The following is a 19,987-nucleotide window of genomic DNA, read 5'->3' as shown; positions in this document are numbered from 1 at the left end:
GAGGGCTCGGACACCGCGAGCTCCGCTCCGGCGCTGCCGGTCACCGGGCTGAGGATAGTCCGTCCGTCCGTCTTTCCGTCCATCCATCCATCCATCCATCCATCCATCCATCCATCCATCCATCCATCCATCCATCCATCCATCCATCGCGGCTCCGCCGAGCTCGCAGTCTCATCACAATGTTTTATAGTGGAATCCCGCGCTGCTGCCTCCGTAGGGAATTATCTCGGGGACCCGGCGGCGCCCGTTCCCTGGCCCCCGGAGAGCCCCGAACCTAAGGCAGCGAGCGAGGGCGCTCGGTGCCGCCAGCGGCCGCTCTCCCGGCAGGTCTCCGGGACTCCCGGCGCTCAGAGCCCATCGCCCAGCGCAGAGCCCGGCCCGCTCCCGGCCCGCCCGGTGCCGGTGCCGCCGCCCGGGGGCGCCGCGGGAGGGGCTCGGGCCGCGCCGCGGGGCTGGGGGGCGGGGCGGAGAGGGTCCCCGCCCACTCCAGGCAGGCGCAGCCAATGGGGAGGCGGGGCGGGGTAGGGGGAGGGGCGGGGCTCAGTGGCGCCCGGCGCCGGCCGTATTTACGGGGCGGGCGCCGCCGCCGCCTCCGCGTCAGTGAGACAGCGCCCGCCGGGCACCGCCAGCGCGCCGCCGCCGCTCCTGCTGCTGCTCCTGCGGCCGCGGCGAAACTACGAGGGAAAGGCGGAGAGCCGCGGCCGTCCCCCTGGCCCGCCGCTGCCGCAGCAGCGGTGGCCGCACCACGGCTCTGCCCGCGGGCGAGCGGCTCTTCGGCGCTCCGGCGGGGCAGGGGCGGGCGACGGCGGCTCGGCCGTGCCTGCGCTGCGGGCTGTGGCGAGCGGCGCCGGGTAAATGGATCGCCATTCCAGCTACATCTTCATCTGGCTGCAACTGGAGCTGTGCGCCATGGCCGTCCTGCTCACCAAAGGTGAGGGCTGCGGCGGGGCGCCTGCGGGGGCCGTGCCGGAGAGAGCGGAGTGCCCGGGGACTGCTGCCCGAGAACCGCCGGGCCCGGCGCTGTGTCGGGAGCCCGCGCCGAGCGGTGCTGGCGGAGGAGCCGCCGGGCCGGTGCCTCCCGTCTCTGTGTCCCTCCCCGCCCACCTGGCCGCCGGTGCCGGGCAGTCACGGCCCCGCCGTGTCCCGGCGGGGCAGCCGCGCCCGGCGCTGTCCCCGCCCGCGGGGAGCTGGGGGCTCTGTGGGGGCTCTGTGCTCTGTGGGGACTGTGAACTCTGGGGGCTCTGTGGGGGCTCTGGGGGCTGTGCTCTGTGGAGGCACTGGGGCTGTGGTCTGGCCGCCCGAGGAGCGCCCTCGGGGGCAGAGGCGACCCGCTGGCTGCCGGTAATCGTCGTGCTCCGGGGAGGAGGGTAAAGGATAAGTTAGCGTGGTGGTGATGTGCGACGGTATTTATTTATTTTGGAAGGAAGGCTGTAATTAACCCTAAATAACAGCCTTGCAGCGTGCAGGGGGGAGCCCGCTGGCCCCATCAAAGCGGGCAGAACAGGGAGTGACTGAGTGATGTGAAGTCGCAGATACTGAAACTATGTGCCTGATAATGATATAATTAGGGGATCACAGACTTCTGGCTGCTGTTGACTTCAAAAGCTTTAAGAGAAGCCTGCAGTCTCTCCTGTAGCCATCTTGACTAAAAGCAGACATTTTTATTTAATAGCTACATACAGTAACAAGAAAGAGGAGGGAACAGAAGGGCATTGTTCACTGTTTCAAAATACTAAATACCCTTTCTGGCTTTTTGCATAGCACAGGAAGAAACTTTATGAATTGACAGAAATACAGTAATACAAAGTCCATTTTGTTTCACTGAAAACGTGGCTTTAATTAAAAAGCAGTTGAATTAACCTGATGACTAGCCTGTCAGATTTTGTTTGTAAGATTGTCTTGAGGCAATAAAATATAGATTTTTGAACGTGATTGTATAAGCAGTTGAAATGAAAGTATGTGTATTGTTTCTCTTTATTTCCGTACCGTGCTGAGACTCATGAAAGAACTGTCAGCTCTGGTACTGTGCCATGTTTGCATCTTAAATTTAACAGTGCAGAAATTATGAGAACTATTTTTTCAGAGGGGTAGGGGGGAGACCTCATATAGAATGCTTAGAAAATTATTGAGTTTTTTTTTTCTGTAACATGCTGGATGAGAGTGAGTGTGAATTCATGAAAAATTAGGTTAGTTGGTCTGAAACCCCAAGGGAATTGGACTGGAGACAGTGAGACACTCCATCATTTGGCTTCTATTAAGCAGAGTTATTAACGAGCAGCGGGAACTTCAAGGCCTGGAGGCTGCAGTAGCATTTTGGGGAAACTATTAAGGTAGCCTGACGAGAGGAAGGTAACTTGTTTGGGATGATTTTTTTAACGTCTTGCAGAACAGTTGGGGTTTTGTTTTTTTTTTAGATATAGGTAGTAGGTAACATCATAAGAAGGGGTGACAGCAGAAAAGCCTGTCGATTGATTTTTTTGCAGTGCAGACTGTAGGAGGAAGATGCCTGACTGTTCAGTCAGCTTTGAAAGCTTCGGTGCTACTGTGGTGGCAAGTTCAGTAGGCACACCAGAAGTAGTTTTAAGTCCATTTTGGAGACCTCTTCCAAGGATGTCTCCAGAATCTGGCTTCCTCCTAAACCTTGGCTCGATGGCACACTGAATTATGTTTGAGTTGCAACTTGCCTGGAAAGAGTAAGTTTTTGCTTCAGCACTGGACATGTTTAATTCATACCAGAGCAGTTTGGAGAGCACAACATGAAGAATTTTATGAAGGGAACTTTTTTTATCGCTTCCTTCAGAAATTTTTGAGGTTTCCTGATATTTTTCGTAGAGCCGGTAGAGGATTTTCAGTCTTAAGTGTTTCCTCTTTTCTACTGCATATTGGATTGCATGTGAAAGTGGGGAGAGGCAACGGGGAGCCTTTCGCCTTGCAGTTTCACTCCATTAAAAACCTTCACATTTGAGGTGAGACACATTGTCTCTGGTGAGCAGAATAATTATAAACTGGAACTTTTTTGTTCTACAATATTAAAAAGTCATTTTTCATGAAGATCTAGTTAAAGATTTTCTCTTTCTCTAGAAATTTAGAAATAGTTGCGCAGTTTCACACAGTAAAACCTTCCTGACAGAGAGACTTAGATGGTAATGGTTCTAGCTAATAGCTTTATAAGGTGTTAGTTAAGCCTTTTAAATTTTGGGGCAGTATTGAGAGGTAATAAACAATTCAGCAGTTCCGAGTTTGTCTTTTTCATTTGTCACGTAAATATTTAAGCTTGGTATTTTTGTTGTGTGCTTATGTGCAATTAAAAGAAACGTTATTTTATAAAAATAGAATACTGTTCCTGGAGTAATGGTTAAAAACATAGATGTGACTTTCTTCCAGGACTGAAAGTGTGTGTTGCTTTTAGAACTGGTATTTCACTTTAAATGTGGTTAAAGGCAACTGCTGACAGCGAGTGGAAGTAACTATAAAATGGTCTTGTTAGTTATTTACCTTGGAAAAAAAAAAAGCCACTGTGATCTTCCCCCCCCTCCACCCAAGCCCTTCCCAGTCCCTGTTTCAGTGAAATGCTCTCCCTTTAATTCAAAGGACTGTAGTACTAGTCATTAAAGCAAGTGCCCCAAGGCGTTTACAAGGATCAAGGTTTCAACCTGTACAGTGATGGGAAGGGAGCAACCCCAGCTCTTGTGGCTCTACAGCCTAAAGAAGTGCCTCAAAACTGGCACTGAGTTTGAGTGATGCATGTGGCTAATAAGCATATATGGTGAGGTGTCCTTAGAGGACCAAATTCTTACCTTTCTTGCCCAATTTTTGTTTTTTAGGTGAAATCAGATGCTACTGTGATGCTGCACACTGTGTTGCAACTGGCTATATGTGCAAATCTGAGCTTAGTGCCTGCTTCTCCAGACTGCTTGATCCTCAGAATACACATTCCCCACTTACTCATGGCTGCTTGGACTCTATTGCAAGCACTGCTGACATCTGCCAAGCCAAACAAGCACAAAACCACTCTGGCACCACCACCACGTCCACGTTGGAATGCTGCCATGAAGATATGTGCAATTACAGAGGACTGCATGATGTTTTGTCTCCTTCCAGGGGCGATGCTTCAGGTAGGGCAATAAAGCTTCAGTGAAACCCCTCTTCTGGCCATCAGGCCAGCTACAGTCAAAACCTTGTGCATCTGCTGTTATTGATGTAGTTGTTGATGTAAGTAGAGACACCAGAGGGAGAAGCACGTGGCTGGATGCAGGAGAATATCTCAGCCAGTTAGGTTTTTTTGTCTGTATTAATATTGGAAGTTTCTCTTGCCATCTTGAAATTATGTCTAAGAGTGGCAGTGGTGTTCCTAGTTAAACTGGCTATTGGTGTAAGAAATTCTATGTTATAAGCAGACTTAGAAACTAATTTTTTTCTTTACAGGAGTATTTTCTGTAAATATTGCAGTGTGTGGCAGTTGCTCCTTAAACTTGTCAGTGTGTGATTTAAGGGAGGTGCTTATAAATAAATCAGTGTATATATAAATCCTGAAATAAGCTTCACATCTTTCCCCTTTGCAGGACAAGGGAGCAGATATCAACACGACAGCAGCAGGAATCTCATCACCAAGGTGCAGGAATTGACTTCTTCAAAAGAGTTATGGTTCAGGGCAGCTGTAATTGCTGTTCCAATAGCTGGTGGGCTCATCTTGGTGCTCCTCATCATGCTGGCCTTGAGGATGCTCAGGAGTGAAAACAAGAGACTGCAAGATCAGCGACAGCAAATGCTCTCTCGTTTGCACTACAGTTTTCATGGACATCATTCGAAAAAAGGGCAGGTGGCAAAATTGGACTTGGAATGCATGGTGCCTGTGACTGGTCACGAGAACTGCTGCATGACCTGTGATAAAATGAGACATTCAGACCTCAGCAATGATAAAATTCTTTCACTAGTCCACTGGGGAATGTACAGCGGACATGGGAAGCTGGAATTTGTATGACCAATTATTTTTTAATCTGAGCTAAACTTACTCTCTGGACTCTTGAAGGCCTTTGGGTTCTGCTGGACAGGAGCACTTTATCTTAAAACAAAAACTCTCATAAATCATCTTTGAGAAACAAAGGACCTCTGCAAACAGAATCTTGGATATTTCTTCTGAAGGATTCCAAAAGTTGTCTTATTTGCACAGAGTAAAATACACTCAAATGTATTGTTTGCTTCAGAATTGTGAAAGCAAAAGTTAGAAGTTGTAAACACTGTCACCAGGGTTATCTGAACTGTAGGGAGCTGAGAACTGAGTTATTATAATAAACTGTATGCAAGCTCCTATGTTTCCTGACTTATTGTAAAGATTTTTTAAAATATATATATTTTCTCTGAAACTTGCTTGTGATTTCTGTTTTGGAAAATGGGTTTTCTCGTGGATGACAGTAGAAAACAAATCAAGGTGTGTGTGGTAATGCCAGGCATAACAATTAGATTCTGAAAGCACATTCTTTTCCTACTCTGCAAAGGACTTTAGGTGGTTATTTGAGAACGAAGGTGGCAGCTTTGTTTTATACTTCAAGTAGCAGTGAACCCACATCCTTGGTTCTTGGCTGTTGCATTTTGTTCATAACCTCAGTGAATTCTTTCAGGGCTTTGTGTGATAACTTTCTTCCTCTGTTAATGAAGAAAGACTTCCTTTGTGCAAAATGTGTGAGAAAGATATGAAGAATTAGGAGTCACTTGTTTTCTTCCCTTGTCTCACAGTTCTTGTTTCTATGATCTGTTTTCCTTTTGTACCTTTTACACCCAAACTTTTCTTTGGGGAGGAGAGGGAAACCCCAAAACCGCACTGTCTATTAGGTTTGGTGGTTTGTTTTTTTTCTGTTTATAACCCCTCTGGGCGCAATGGAAAGCATCTGCCTTGCTCTTCTATCATGTAACTAAGTATCATATGCTCCTAGTTTTGTGTGGGACTGAAGAAACAACATTGTACTTTAATCTTTGGTTCCTCCTTTATGTTGTTCTTGCATAGGTGGCTTTTCTTCCTGGCCAATATTTGTGCACTTAGTTGCTTCTTACTCCTTCTGCTAGTTGGCAGCACTTTATCATTCATTTATTCAATGCTTAGTTGCTGAAAACACACAACCTCTGGATTATTCAAGGAATTTATTGTATTTATTTTTCTTGCTATATTAGACTTTGCAATAATTAAAGTATACTTGCTTAAAAGGCTGAAGCCACATCATGGTGAAAGAAGCATCCAAAATGCTGCTTCAGAAGACAAAACCTGGCACCAGTCTAGTATTCATCTATGTTTTAAGAAGCCCTGGAAGTGCTTCTGTCTCCGGTTCTGACTGTGAAGTTGAGGTGCTCCTGTTGCCCGCAGTGAGAAGGGGATGGCACACACGGGGTTACATCAGCCTTGCAGCAGTGCTCTGATCCTGTGCTGTGGTAGATTGCTTTGGGGTGTGCAGGCTGAAATGCAGAGGGATGTGAGCAAGGGAAGCTGCCCCTCTTAAGTCACAGGCTCACGTTCCTGAAAGCACACTTAAACGATGTGGTAGGGTTCTTGATGGAGATAAGGTGGGCACTTGGCTGTGCAAAGGGAGGTACTGAAATTGCAAATTTACCTCTACAGTTGAACACTCACGTGGGGCAAGTGCAGTGAGAGCCTTGGGAATGCCAGTGTCCCACTGTGCCCATGTTTGTAATATTAAAGTGCATTTTAGAAGGATTAGTTTCATCTGTGTACCTCAAGCTTGCTGACCCTTCTTACTACTTCAGTGTGCCTGGAGAGTTGCTTTTAAGGCAGAGAATCAGATCTGATTTTTACCTCTTTGTGCTGCTGAAGTTTAAGAAATTACGTGGCCACAACTTCTCTTGGAATCTGGCCTGTGGTCTTCTGGCTGACCTTTCCAAGTGCTGCTTTCCTATAAGAGCTCTGCCCTTCCTTTGCACTGATCTGAAAATCTAGGGCAGTTGTCTGCTCTGCCAAGTGTATTTTTTTTGGGAATGGCTGACTGGGAACTTGATGCTGGAAGAGACAAACCTGAAATACCGTCTGTGGCTGCACCAGTAGTTACGGTGACTAGACAAGTTAGAAAATCTAATGGCTAAACCTTTTAAGTGCCTTCTCCAGCAATCAGAGGGAGCATATTGTATAGTCATTTAAGCATCCTGTGACCTTCACTACTCATTTGCTGCTGATTTGAATACATAAGGGCCTATTTATGCTTGCCATTAAAAGGCTAGTAAGACCAGGATGCTCTAATTGGCCCCTTGCTGTGGAGATGTTTTAAAGAAGAGCTTGTTTGCCATCCCCTGCAGTCATGGCAGCAGGGCCACAGAGCGCTGGGGCTGGGGTTAGCAGCTGCCGTCTCCTGGGGCTCTGTTACCTGCTGTGGCACTTGGAGTTTACGTGGTAGCTGATATGGCTTAGGAGTACCTGGGCTATAAGTTTTCTAAGCTTTCTTCTAAGAAGAAAATTAACTCTATCCCAACCAAAACCTGGACAGCATGAAATCTGGATTTCCAATTTATTTTTAAGCCTTTATACTCAGGAAGTTGTGTTATGAGCTCTGGTAGTCTGTGTGGCAGCAGCTATGTGAGTTATGGAATGAGCCCCAAATCTTTTCACTGAAACCACTGCCTGCAGAGTCCAAAGGGCGTTGGAGGCGGCAGTACCAAGCTTCATCGCCGGTATTTCTGCAGTGCCTGCGAATATGGCCTGCAGGCCCCAGCACTATTTAGAAATTCCTGTGACAAGGAGGGTCCTTAGTGATGTTCCCTGGGCTTCCCGGCTGCGGGGTGCTGTACCAGCATGAAGCAAAGCAGTCCTGGACCATCACTTCAACCTAGTGAGGCAGGCAACAAGTATTAATAGCTGAAGAGCCTGGCCAGGGGCTGGAGGCTGACGAGGTGAGACAGTAATCGAAGGCTATCCATTTAAAAGCATCTGAGTTAAGAGCCTGGATTTGCCATTGTGCTAAGCACTCTCAGGTTTCCCCTGCAGACAATAACAAGCACTCCTTTCTTTGAAACCCCTGCAAGCCTGGGAGCGAAAGGACAGCCCTCTATTTCCAGCTGAGAAAGTCTCTCAGACTGGAATAAATGAAATCAAATGTCCAAGATTTAGTTTGGCATACCCCGTGCCTCTCTTTTTCTCGGATTCTTTCCTCACAGCAATAATGGCTGTAGCTTTTCTCGTGTCTCCGCCGCTCCTGGCTTTGCGAGCCGCTGGGTTGGTATGTCTCCTCTTAACTCCTGCTGAACTGATTCTATTAAAAACCCCTTACTCCACAGGGGGCTTGACCTTTCTCTGCAATACCAAATGCGTCTGCTTTGGAAATCACAAACTTCTCCTCTAAAGAGCTTGTAAATCTGGTTTCAATATTGAGTGATTACAGGCTGTGCGGAGAGCTTGAAAGCAAGCAGCCACTCCTGGTAGCGGAGCGCCGGGGCTGCGCTGCCGGCGCTGAGCGCCACTCTCATTTTTCACCCCGGTGTGTGTTAAGCATAAAACCCCTGACGTCAGCTGATTCAACCAGATTAGCCCTGGGGTGACTGGTCAGGCTCTGCTCGCAGGACGCTTGTCTTCCCTTATCAGGACCCCGGAATCCAGTTTTTGTTGTACAACCACTTGCTCTGTTGTAAATCCCGGGATCTCATTGCAAATGGATGATGCCCTAGAGGCCAAACACCAAAAAAAGCCTGGGAAAAGAGCAAGATTTTTTTTCTTAGGTGTAATGGATGCATTTGCACCGTCTATTGCTGCTCTTGTGATAATTAAAACAAGGTATGAAGAAGGGAAAATATATCACCAGGCTGCCTGAGTGAGATGGGATGTGCCTTAGCTACCAGTCAGTGGGGTTCCACAGTGAATAAATGAAAGCAAAATTTGGCCTTCTCATGAAAAAAGGGGAGTGATAAGAAGGCGATCTACCAAGAAAAAAGCATCAGGCACAAGTTGAGTGAATAAAAAAATAAAGTCTCGGAAGGAGGCAAAGTTGCTTTTATTTCTTTTTTTTTTTCATGTACTTTCCCACATGGAGATCACTGGAAGTATATTTGTATTGTTCCAGTGTCTGGTCACTGCAGAAAAAAACCTCTTCCTTGTTTTGGTTCTAGGAGCTACTTAGGGAAGTAGTATTTTGGATCTGTCACTGTGTTTTATTTCTGGGGAAAACAAGTGGTGGAGAGGCGCTGGTAAATTACGATTATCTCTTGGGAGGGGCCCAGTGTCTCCAACATTATGAATTCTGTCTCCCTCTAAATAAACACCCAACCTCATTTTCTTTGTTTCACCTCTAACCCTCATGTGCAGCCTTTACAATCCCAGGGGGTGAATCCCGAAGTAAAACAAACTGCAAGGGAAGAAAGCCAGGAGGGAGCCGCAGTGCCTGCAGATTAACAGAGCCTTCTGCTCTCCAGCCAACCTTGACAAAAGGATTCAATCCTGAGCTGACCTTCAGGGGGAAAAGCAAAACAAAAACCACCTTGACTTGAACTTTCAAGACCGCAGGAGTTTAATGTTTGGTTTGATGTCTCCTAAAGGGAGCCGGGAGTTAGAAATGCCAAACACCTGTATTGCAAACCCAAATCCTAACAATTTATCGTGAAATCTGAGCCACAAATCACATGGATTTGAAAAATTTAGGATTTGCTCATCACTGTTTCTAAATCATTCAGTGTTGCTAAAAGGGCCTAAAAATTTCTCATTGTGATTGTCTAGGCAAATCTATAACATTTGGTGAAGCAAATAGTAAGTTCTGTTGAAACATCAATATTTAAATGCAAGTTTTCATTGAATAAATATTTCTGCCTTGGAAGCAGGTCCTGCCTCCCAGCCGAACCCTGCTCTTTTCCCTGTAGGCAGAAAGGAAGAGAACAAGTCAGCCCTGACTTCATAAAAACTCCCACTGGCATGAATATGGGGTGACTCAATTTTTAAAGAAGATTTTTATTAAAACTGAAATGTTAGAGTAGTATCCTCTTTCTAGTTATCACGCTACTTAAACAGATCAACGGCTGTGCAGTTGGGAAAATGTATTGTTTGAGTGAAATGTATTATTTGAGTGAAATGCATTGTTTCAGTGAAATGTATTGTTTCACTGCCCTTGGCTATAGGCTGTGTTTAAAAAATACTGAGTTGTGACAGCATGTTAAGAATGGAGCCTCTCCTGCAATTGCTTTTTTTACCCATTAGCAGGACAGTGTCTGTGGAGTAGCGAGGTTGCCTTTCTCTGAACATTAATTTTTACCTGTTTTCCAAGCAAAAAAAAATAAAAGGTGGACACTATGATGAACTGAAGTAGGCACTATGGTGAACTAGCATCTGTCTGGGAGAGGCTCTGATGGGGCAGGGGACTGTCACCCTGGCAATGGCAGTGGTGTAGCCAGTGTGCCTGCTTAGTGCCAGACTAGTCTCTGCTTTTGGGACATTTTCGCTCCAAAGGCCTGAGGGTTGCAGATGTAAATCCCCTTCTTATCACTCGGGAGAAAAATATTGATGCACTAAATCTCCTCCTGGCACTTGGCTGTGACAATAGGGAGGGAGGAACAGAACAGGCTCAGGGTCCTGCCCAGGCTGGGGATGCTTGTATTGGTGTGCAAATCAGGACTTGTGTCAAGCAGGTTGCTTTGAAATGCTCAATTTGTTGAGTTCTGGCTGTGAAGTAGCTATTTCATCAGTGGAAGAAGATTTATTAACCAATTTTTTATGGCTATCGACAATGGCTTAGCTCCAGCAGGGTCCCAGGCATTTTTATGAAGTGCAGTGGGTTCCAGAAGTAGAAGTGTTTTATATTGCTCTGGTATTTTAACCCAGTGAGCTAAGGCCTCTATCCTGCAAATACTTTAGGTTGTGCATAATTCATTCCGGTCCCAGGGGCTGTTTTGTCCCTGCTGCTGGCAGGGTTTTGTTGAGCTCTAGGCCGGGTACCTGCTCTTGCGGTAGCCTCATTGTTGAGGAGCTGCAGCAGGCTCTGGGAGAGTCCCTCCTGGCCATGGCATTTGCTTGGCTAAAGCGTGGAGGGGAATTGGGTGTTAATGCCAGCGCTCAGTCACAGTCACACTGCTGGTGGTGGCTGTTTAGTCGGTGACCCGGCTGGCCTGGCTGTGGCTGGTGATGGGGGAGCAAAAGCCCACGCTGGCCAAATTAGTGTGGATGTGTCTTTGTCAGGGCAGCATCTCACCTGGCTCCAGAGCCATATCCTAGGCTGCAGCTGCCCCTTTCTGCAGACAATGTAGGGAGGTTCCCATCACCTAAAACCTTTTATGCTTTTGCACACAAGAAATGATGAGTGCTAAGCCTGCAGCAGACCAGCTCTCTAAGCCTACCCAGTGCCCAAAGCTCTCAGCCATGATCCCCCTCTGTTCCACTCAGTGCGTGATGGTCAGGGTTTTAATTACATGAATGCATTCAAAGGTTTTTTTCACAAAACCTCGTTATTGAATCTCCCCCTCAACTATCTGGGTCCCTGTCTGGCTGGCTGCAATCTCTCTGCAGCTCTTCATCTCGTGTCCTTGCTCTGGCTCTCCCTCCCCTGGATGCCTTTCTCTGCTCTGTTCACACGGCTGGAGGTGCGGGGCGCCCTGCCTGTGCTGGAGCAAACTCTCCCTGGCAACAGGTTCGTTCCCAGCCTCCCTAGCTGTTATCAGTCCACAATAACTTTTCCCTTATTTGATTTTTTTTCCCCTGGGGGACTCTAGGGGACAGCCACAATTATGTTTCTTCCAACCCAATTCCACCCGGCTGTTTGGTAGTGGGAGAGCAGACAGCAGAGTGGTTCCCTCACTATGGACTCCCAGATGGGTGGGCAGAGCCAGGCTCTGCCAGCCCCCACTGACCAGCAGTCTGCTCTCAGGATGGGACAGGCCCAAACATGGGGGTCTTCCTCTTCAGAAATAAAAAGTACTAAACACTCTCTTGTGATTTTTTTGGTGAAGCATTTATATCAGAAGCTGGAAACACAGAAATAAGTTTTTTTGTTGTTTGTAAAAAATGCACCAAATTTGGGACCTGCTCAGACATTCATTTATCACAATGCAAAAGAAACTTGCCATATGTTTTTGTTTTAAAAAACATCTTGTACCAAAGCATAATGTTTCTAATTGTGTTTATAGGCTGGGTTAAAATTGCTTTACAGCAGCTTTTTGCTATGCGATGGACTGTTTGTGGAGTTTTGTAATCTCTGCCTTCATTACTCGCTCTGTTATCTGTCCTGATTGCTGCTGTGCTTTACTGACTGCAGGATAATTTTGTCTGTAGAAAGGTTGTCACCCTTTACCTCTTTGAACTGAACTTTGTCTCCTTATATCTGCTGGTGGCAAGTGGTGCTCCTGCCTTTCTCCTGCAAGGGAGAGGAACCCCCATGGCCCCAGGGACCTGTGCAGCCTTCTGGGTCTCTGACCCATTCTTCAGTGCCCCCCTTGCTGCCCCCACTGTGTGACACAAAACCCTGGTGGTTCTGTGGGCATCTTACAGCTTCCAGGAGAGCTGCAGGCTCCAGGAGGAATTTTATGGCGAGCACCTTATCATAGATTATGGCTGAACATACACAAGCACTCCCAGTGACCAGTGTAATCCACTCTTTACTGACATGATTTGACTTTATTTTTTATTTACACAGGGAGGCTTGGGTGGAGTGTTGTGTACATGGTATCAGAAAAACAGTCTGCTCCACCTCGGGGCTGCACACGTGCTGGAGCCAGCGCAGCGCTGCCCCAGGGCTCCAGCAGCCCTTTGTACAGAGCCCTGCACACGTGGGGAGCCTCCACTTTCCCTGGGAGTGTCTGAGCAAGCAGGTTATAGTGCCCCAGTCATCTCCAATGCATGGCATTCAGTGACATTCCCTGTTTCACAGTGGCAATGGGTGAGTACAGCAGTGGTGCCTGCTGAGCACGGCTAATCCTTATCAAAGCAGTGCATCCCTTCTGGGCTGCACCCTAGCTACACATTAATATCTGATCATTCATGAGCAATTGGCAAATTTGTAATGAGTAATGAAATATCCTGCAAACTGTTTGCTCACAAATAGTTTCCAGAGTATTTAATTACATAGGAGAAATTTGTAAGTATGTAGTTGCTGCTATTGGGGTTCGTGAGTTGTCTCTTCCTGAGGAAAGTGCTGCTGCAGGACAGATGGACTGGTATCTTCTTGATCACAGCTGGGGATGCTGTCAGTGGTTTTTTGTCACAATGCATAAAAACATCCAACAGCAAGATTACAGGGGTCTGCTGCATATATTATTGAGTGAAAATGAATCGGAAATACAATGTACAGGGGTAATTTCCAGTCTTCACTTGAGTATCTTATCTCACTGGTTTCTTCCACAGCCAGACATTTTTCCTCAGTTGCCCACCTGGATTCATAGATACCAAATCCATTTTTCCTTGATTTTTGCTAGTGTTTTGCCAACAGCTTTCTAAAAGTCTGGAACAGTTGAACAGCAGTGAAATATGGGGTTTCCGAACAGGAAGGTGGAGTACAGACAGCAAAAGTCACTGGTAGTTTTTTCCCAGACCAAGGCAGAAGAATTTGGCACAAAGGGAAATCAGAGCATGAAAAACCTATTTTCTCACCTGAAAATATGCCTGTATGCTATACAAAATCAGCAGAAATAACAACACATGAACTTATCCCAGCAGTGGATTACAACATGGACGAGCTGGCTTTTAGCCTTCAGTGCTCACACGGCATATGGAGGCTTTTGCTGCAGCCTGTGGATGACTGCGCTGGGCAAAGATCTGATGGGATGGCTGCAGCCAGCATGAGGAAGAACATGGGGTTGGACTCAATTGCGCACAGCTCTTTGCCGATGCCGTATTACACAGCATGTGCACCAGGTGTGTTTCATGGGCACTGCAGCAGGCATCACCCCCAAAGCTCACAGCTCCCAGAGGGGGGCAAATCCTCCAGTGGTGTTGGCTTCTGCTCGTCCATGTCATCAGCTGATAGGAAGGACATTATTCCAACTCCCTCTCAGCCAATGAATAGGACAAATAAGTTGTTGGCCATGATTAGGATGAGTATAGTGATTAGGAAGAATAGTAGATAGGTGAAAAAATTTGTGATATAGGGGTCTGACGCTATATATCATGTTGCAAATTGTAGGATAGATCATGATATGAACAGTGCAATAGGAAAGAAGGTTAGGGAGTAGAAGTCTATTTTTAGATTGCACACAGCTCTTTGCTGATGCTGTATTACACAGCATGTTCACCAGGGGAGTTTGGGCCTCATGGTGCTGTGTTTCATGGGCACTGCACCAGGCATCACCCCCAAAGCTCACAGCTCCCAGAGGGGGGCAAATCCTCCCCAGAGCCAGCAGTGGTGGGAGCCGCTGGGTGCACAGCAGAGGCAGGTGTCTGGAGCCAGAGATCTGCTCCTTCAACAGGCCAGCCTGCAGAGAGAGCACAGACACAACCCCACACCTTGAATTTAACACCTGGCTGCGGGCTGCAAAGGCTGGCAGTGTGTGCTTGGGGCCAGCCTGGGTCACATTGCCCTGCAGGGGCACTGACACTGTCATTGCTGTCACTAAACAATCCTCTGGGCATTGCATGAGTGAGAGCTGGACCAAAGGTCTCCTGTCTCTCATGAAAGCATCTAATTTGGTGAGCTTTGGGTTAAACATAATTTAAAGTACAGAAAAATATGTGCTTATAAAATTGATAAATAAAATCATCTTAGTCTTCTGGCTGAGGGTGAGGATTTTGTAATTAATTTTTATATTGGTAGTAAATATTTTATAATTGTAAATATTTTTGTATAATTAGCAATATATCCAATAGACCCTGAGTGAAGTACACTGTCCAGCTGACCACACACTCATTCTTTGCTCTTCTCCCTGTTTTCTCTGGTCAATCTATATGTTCTCCAGCTAGGAATAAGAAGCTCCTGAGGACTTTTCAGGTCCATTCCAGATATGAGCTGCAGATTACCACCAAATATGGGGTGTGGGAATGGCATCCCAAATGTAGGATGACTATGTGCAGTGATACCTGTATTTGCACAAGCATGTGTGAGAAGCCCCAGGTCTTTAGGAGTGTATTGCCCAGGCAGCAGCCACAGTTCTCCAGATCAGCCTTTGAGATGATCGATGGAGATCGTCTCAGGAGAGGTCATCAAACAGGAGACCTGTTTCCAGGGGCACCATGTTTCTGGGCCATGTCCTTAGAGAAGTCATCCTTACAACTGATCTTTCCAGGGCTGATGTGGACTCCTCCAGAGTGCTGGTAAGCAATCTGCTTTGTGTTGTGGCAAAACTCTCTGCCCAGAGCAGACTAGCCCTCTTCTGCAGACAGGTTAGAGAAACATTTCCCCCAGAGACTGCGCAAAATCAGAAATTATTCTTTGAAGTTTCCTTCTTTTCCAACCAGTCAAGAAATGTTCACACTATTTCTTAAAAATAAGAAAAAGTACTTAAAATGCTGCTCTAAAATTATGAGTGTGTGGGAAAACCCCTACTCAGCCAGAGGAGGAAACAGTAGAGACATAGCAACAATTACTGCTGAGTCTGTTTATGTTTGTTCTCCCCAAAACAAGAATGAAGAAAGGGACTAAATACAATTAGTCACCAGCCACTGGTGAGGGAGAGGAGGCTGCTGAGTCACAGCCACATCCAGCTTTGTCCCCAGAAGGGCCAGAGCCAGCCCAGGGTGGGGGAGCCAGACTGCCATGGCCCCTGCACCCCCTCTCCTTGGGCAGGGACCCCAGGACTGGGTCCTGCAGGGACAGGTGCTGGTCCCACCACCCACTGCTCTGTGCCAGGGGTGATCACCCCTACAAAGGGACAGGATTGCTCCTCTGGGGGATTTCTCTGCTCCCTCTGTTTCTGTTCCAGCCTCAGCAGAGTGCAGGATCCAGCCACTTCCTCCTCCCTGCTGTCCGAAAAATTGCAGCTGCAGATGGCACAGGTCTGGAGAGGCAATCACACACTCTGGAGGAAGGGACCTGAAGGAATCTTTCTAGTCTGTGAATTTTTAAGAACCTGTTGCAGTTGGTTCTCCCAAGCAAACACATCTTACCTGAGACTCCCCTGCCTGGTGAGTGTGCAATGTTATCACACAAGCATCTCTTGAAACCTCTCTCTGATTTCTCTGCTTTGCCCCCTCAAGGCAAACAGATGGAAGTTTAATCCTCTCCCCTTAGTGTCTCCGGATTGCAAAGCCTTTGTCAAAAGGGAGCCTGAGATCTTAAAACCTAATGCTTTTTCCTAGATATTGAGATAATTGCTATGGGCTAGACACAAGGAGAATAAAGAAGCCAGGCTAGGCAAACGGGAAATGGCAGGAAGTGAGAACTAGATAATGGAAAAAGTAGTTCAAAATTATTTTCTTCATGTCTCCATATACTGATTTGTTGCTAGAACAAATGGAAATGAGCTTAATGGATTCTTCTCTGCTCTGAAGGTTTGAGAATAGGTGCATTGAATTTATGCCAAATTAGGGAAGAGTCTGGGCATTTTCCAGCCAACAAGATGAGAGAAAAGCAAATCAAAAGAAATAAGAAGTTTTTCCATTCCAGATTTCTGATAGGTTAGGAAGCAATGCAGGTCGATGTAACAGAAATTGGGGTGCCCCTCTTCCAGCAGCCCACATGTGAGGCACATACAGCCAGGCACAGAGGGGGAGCAGAGCTTAGTGGCTTTGGGATGGACTGTCCTTCATTAGGAGATGCTGTGACTGCCTTGGCTGGACTCTAACAATGCCCTGTTTGCAGGGGGATGTTGAGGAAGCTGACACCCCTTCCAGCCACAATTCCAGGGTATTGGGGTTCTGCAATGGCTCTCATGCCTGGAATGGCTTTTCTCCTCAGAGACTTTGGAAAGCAGACTTTCTTCACAGTGTGTCTCTCTCTCAGTGTGTGCTCACACTTAGGTGAGTATTTGGAAGTCAGAAAAAAATAAAAGCTGTGCAGAAGATTTTGCTTTCCAAGCCAATTTACTGCACAAATTTCATTATTATTAATCTATTATTTGTGTAGCTCTTGCTGTCTGAATAAAACTAATGGCCATAGATGGCTGTCAACTGATGCTTTCTCCTGAGCAGGAAGAACAGCAGCCCTGGAGATGCTTGGGCAGATATCTGATGCTGCAAACCATCTTTGTGGCATTGACCAGCAAGACAGCATCCATTTCTGCATCTCAGGCTCTGTAAGAGAGCCTGTCCTTGTACATCATGGCTGTGGCTTTATTTAATCCTCACTGCATGCAGGCAACTACAGGAAAACTCTTGACAATTTCAATTGTCAGATGGGGATCACATTCTTGCAGAAATTGTCCTGTCTGAAGCAACCTCTTGAGAATGGTGCCTGTGCAGAGAGAGTGAGGGGAAGGTCCTTTCACCTCTGAGACCCCAGCCCTATTTGCATGCCGTGTGCTGTATGGTTTGGTGATAGAAACTTGCCCAAAGAAGAACCTCAGAATCTGGCTTCTATCCCCATCAAGAAGTGATGAGCAAAGTGGAAGCAATTAATTCAAGTGTTTGGTGATAGTGTTATGAGCAAAGGTACTTTTGTTGCATGGAAAATATATGGTTGTCCCTTTTAAATTGAAGGTACTGTGTAAAATTGAAGGTACTGTGGTGTGTCACAGGAACAGTGCAGCTCCCAGGCAGATCAGACCAGTGTAAAGGCAGAGATCAAACATTACTTTTCCTGTATTGACATAATGCACACTGCAGTTTCAGTCCACCATAGCACAAAAAAAAAAAGATTAGAAGGCAAACTACACAAATGATCAATGATGTTAATTACAGTTCTCAATGAGGGAGATAATAGCAATGCAAGGGAAAGTAGATACTTATTAGCTCTAAGGAGCATCCTGTTATCTGTATGAAAAATAAAGACATTTGTCTAGGCACCACCTTAATGGCTCTGGCTGTGAGGAGGCAGTGTGCTTACTTCACCCACATGTTGGCATCATCACCATGTCTGGTGGAAAAGAGAAGAAGCTTCACTGATGCTAATGGGTGTAAAACTGGTCTGAATGGCCAACTGGACCTTAAAATTCACCTCATTTGGTGCCAGAACACCAGCCTGTCACCTAACAGCTAGGGCAGGTGTTAAGTACCATTTAGCAATATGCTGTGTATTATATGTGTAATATAGTACATTGTACAGCCCCCTCTCTCTCCTGGCCTTCTGAAATCCTTTTGAAGATTTCATTAGCCCTATTGCAAAGACAATGGGGGCTTAGATTACAGGTAGGTGGGATGTACTGAAGGCCTCTGGAACAAAGATGGAAAATTATTTTAGTCTTTTCTTTAAGATCCAGATGACAGTTTTGCTGAAAGCTGTTGTGGTTTCATGTTTGGAGGTGCTAAAAGTCCCAGTGGTTACAGGGTGGGTGGCAAGAGCTGAACATTTCTGGATGTCAGGCCAGGCGTGTCTTCACTGGCCACCTCTCTTCAACCACCTCCAAACGATTCCCCAATTTATTGCCACTAAAGCTTCAGCCCTGTCTCAAAGGTTCTCCATTAGTGGTATAATGAACTGATACAATGCTAAGTCAAAGGATTCAGAGCTGGTGTGCAGTAAACATAAACATATGTTTAGTGTTGGGTTATAAACTACTGTAGCCAAAGTGGGCAAGTGTTACAAACTTCAAACACGAAACAGATGCAAGTTAATTCGAGGCATGAAAGTGATGACAATAGAAGTGAGTTGTAGCAAGGAAATGAAATGTTAGTTTAGGCAGAAGTTGCTGCAGCTCTGCCGTGCACTGGAAATGCCTGCAGTTTCTGCTGAAGATGGGAAGGCTTCATTGGGACAGCCAAGCATGTTGTCCATATGTCAGAAATGTAAGTCACTGCTGAGTGAATGTGTGAAGGAAATACAGTCTGACAGGCTTTTGAAAGCTGGGAATTGGCTTGCCATAATGTCACAGAATTACAGAATCACAGAATAAGCTGAGTTATAAGGGACCCACAATGAGTCCAGCTGCTGGCCCTGCACAGGACAGCCCCAAGAGTCACACCTTGTGCTTGAGAGCATTGTCCAAAAGCTTCTTAAACTATGTCAGGTTTGGTATTGTGAACACTGCCCTGGAGAGCCTGTCCCAGTGCCCAACCACCCTCTGAGTGAAGAACCTTTTCCAGATATCCAACCTAAACCTCCACAACTTCAGGCCATTCCCTCGTATCCTGTCACTGGTCACCAGAGAAGAGTTCAGTGCCTGTCCCTCCTCTTCTCCTCACAAAGAAATTGAAACTGCAATGAGGTCTCTGCTCAGTATTCTCCAAACTGAGCAAACCAAGTGACCTCAGGCTCTCCTTACACAGCTTCTCCTCAAGGCCCTTCATCGTCCTCGTTGCCCTCCTTTGGACACTCTCTAAGTGCTTAATGTGTCTGAGGCTGGGCTGCAACAGAATTGTAGAATGGTTTGGGAAGGAACTTAAAGGATCATCTGGTTCCAGCCCCCCTGCCATGTGTGCCAGGGCTTACAGTGCCCAGTGTGCCAGGAGAAAGCAGATGTCCCACAGCACCCTGGGCATCTCCTGGGACAGGGCTCCTGGGCTCCTCAGGCAGTGCTGTGGCACAGCAGCCATCCAGCACTCAAGGGCTCAGTTCTGCCCGTCCCCTCAAACTCCCCAGTCCTTGTTCCCTGCCATGAGAGACTCCCAGGCCCTGGCCAGGGGCTGGTAGGTACCCATCTGGTGACATGAGTCCCACCAAGGAGGCAGAGGGGCTTCAACAAGGTTAGGCAACCCTTGTGACCACAGGGCCTGTCCCTGCCTTGTTCTTGGCTTTCCTCTTCCCTATCTATGTAGACAAAAGATTTAGTGACTCTTCCTGCCAATAAATCTTTGCCCTAGTTGCTTATACTCTGCCTGTCATCTGAGTAGTCCTAAGAGCAGTTTTTGTTTTATTAGGTCCTTGTGAGCTGATGTCCTCCCGGGCCATGCATGTTTCCATGGTTCACACGGAGATTGTGGAACAAGATGGGTATTTGGTGTTGGAAGGAGAAGAAAAATTCCAAATAAATGCCTTAAAAACAGTAGATCTCAGGTAAC

At 46.8% G+C, this 19,987-nt stretch overlaps 1 protein-coding gene across 1 annotated transcript; it reads left to right on the top strand.

Moving 5' to 3' along the window:
• The first annotated feature begins 615 nt into the window (after positions 1-615).
• BAMBI (BMP and activin membrane bound inhibitor) lies at positions 616-5,363 on the top strand. Its single transcript, XM_059474296.1, has 3 exons — positions 616-931; positions 3,825-4,115; positions 4,563-5,363. The coding sequence occupies exons 1-3, from the start codon at positions 856-858 to the stop codon at positions 4,979-4,981; spliced, it is 786 nt and encodes a 261-aa protein (XP_059330279.1). The 5' UTR covers positions 616-855; the 3' UTR covers positions 4,982-5,363.
• The last annotated feature ends 14,624 nt before the right edge of the window (positions 5,364-19,987 follow it).

The sequence above is a fragment of the Ammospiza nelsoni genome, chromosome 1, assembly GCF_027579445.1.
Source record: "Ammospiza nelsoni isolate bAmmNel1 chromosome 1, bAmmNel1.pri, whole genome shotgun sequence".
In the NCBI taxonomy this organism is placed as follows: domain Eukaryota; kingdom Metazoa; phylum Chordata; class Aves; order Passeriformes; family Passerellidae; genus Ammospiza; species Ammospiza nelsoni.
This window is presented reverse-complemented; position numbering and strand designations above follow the sequence as displayed.

What these genes read in the sequence shown, in the direction of transcription:
- BAMBI (XM_059474296.1), top strand. Translation starts at nt 856, where the DNA reads ATGGATCGCCATTCCAGCTACATCTTCATCTGGCTGCAACTGGAGCTG. An exon ending in GGCCGTCCTGCTCACCAAAG is followed by an intron (nt 932 to 3,824) that starts GTGAGGGCTGCG and finishes TTTGTTTTTTAG; the next exon opens with GTGAAATCAGATGCTACTGT. An exon ending in TTCCAGGGGCGATGCTTCAG is followed by an intron (nt 4,116 to 4,562) that starts GTAGGGCAATAA and finishes TCCCCTTTGCAG; the next exon opens with GACAAGGGAGCAGATATCAA.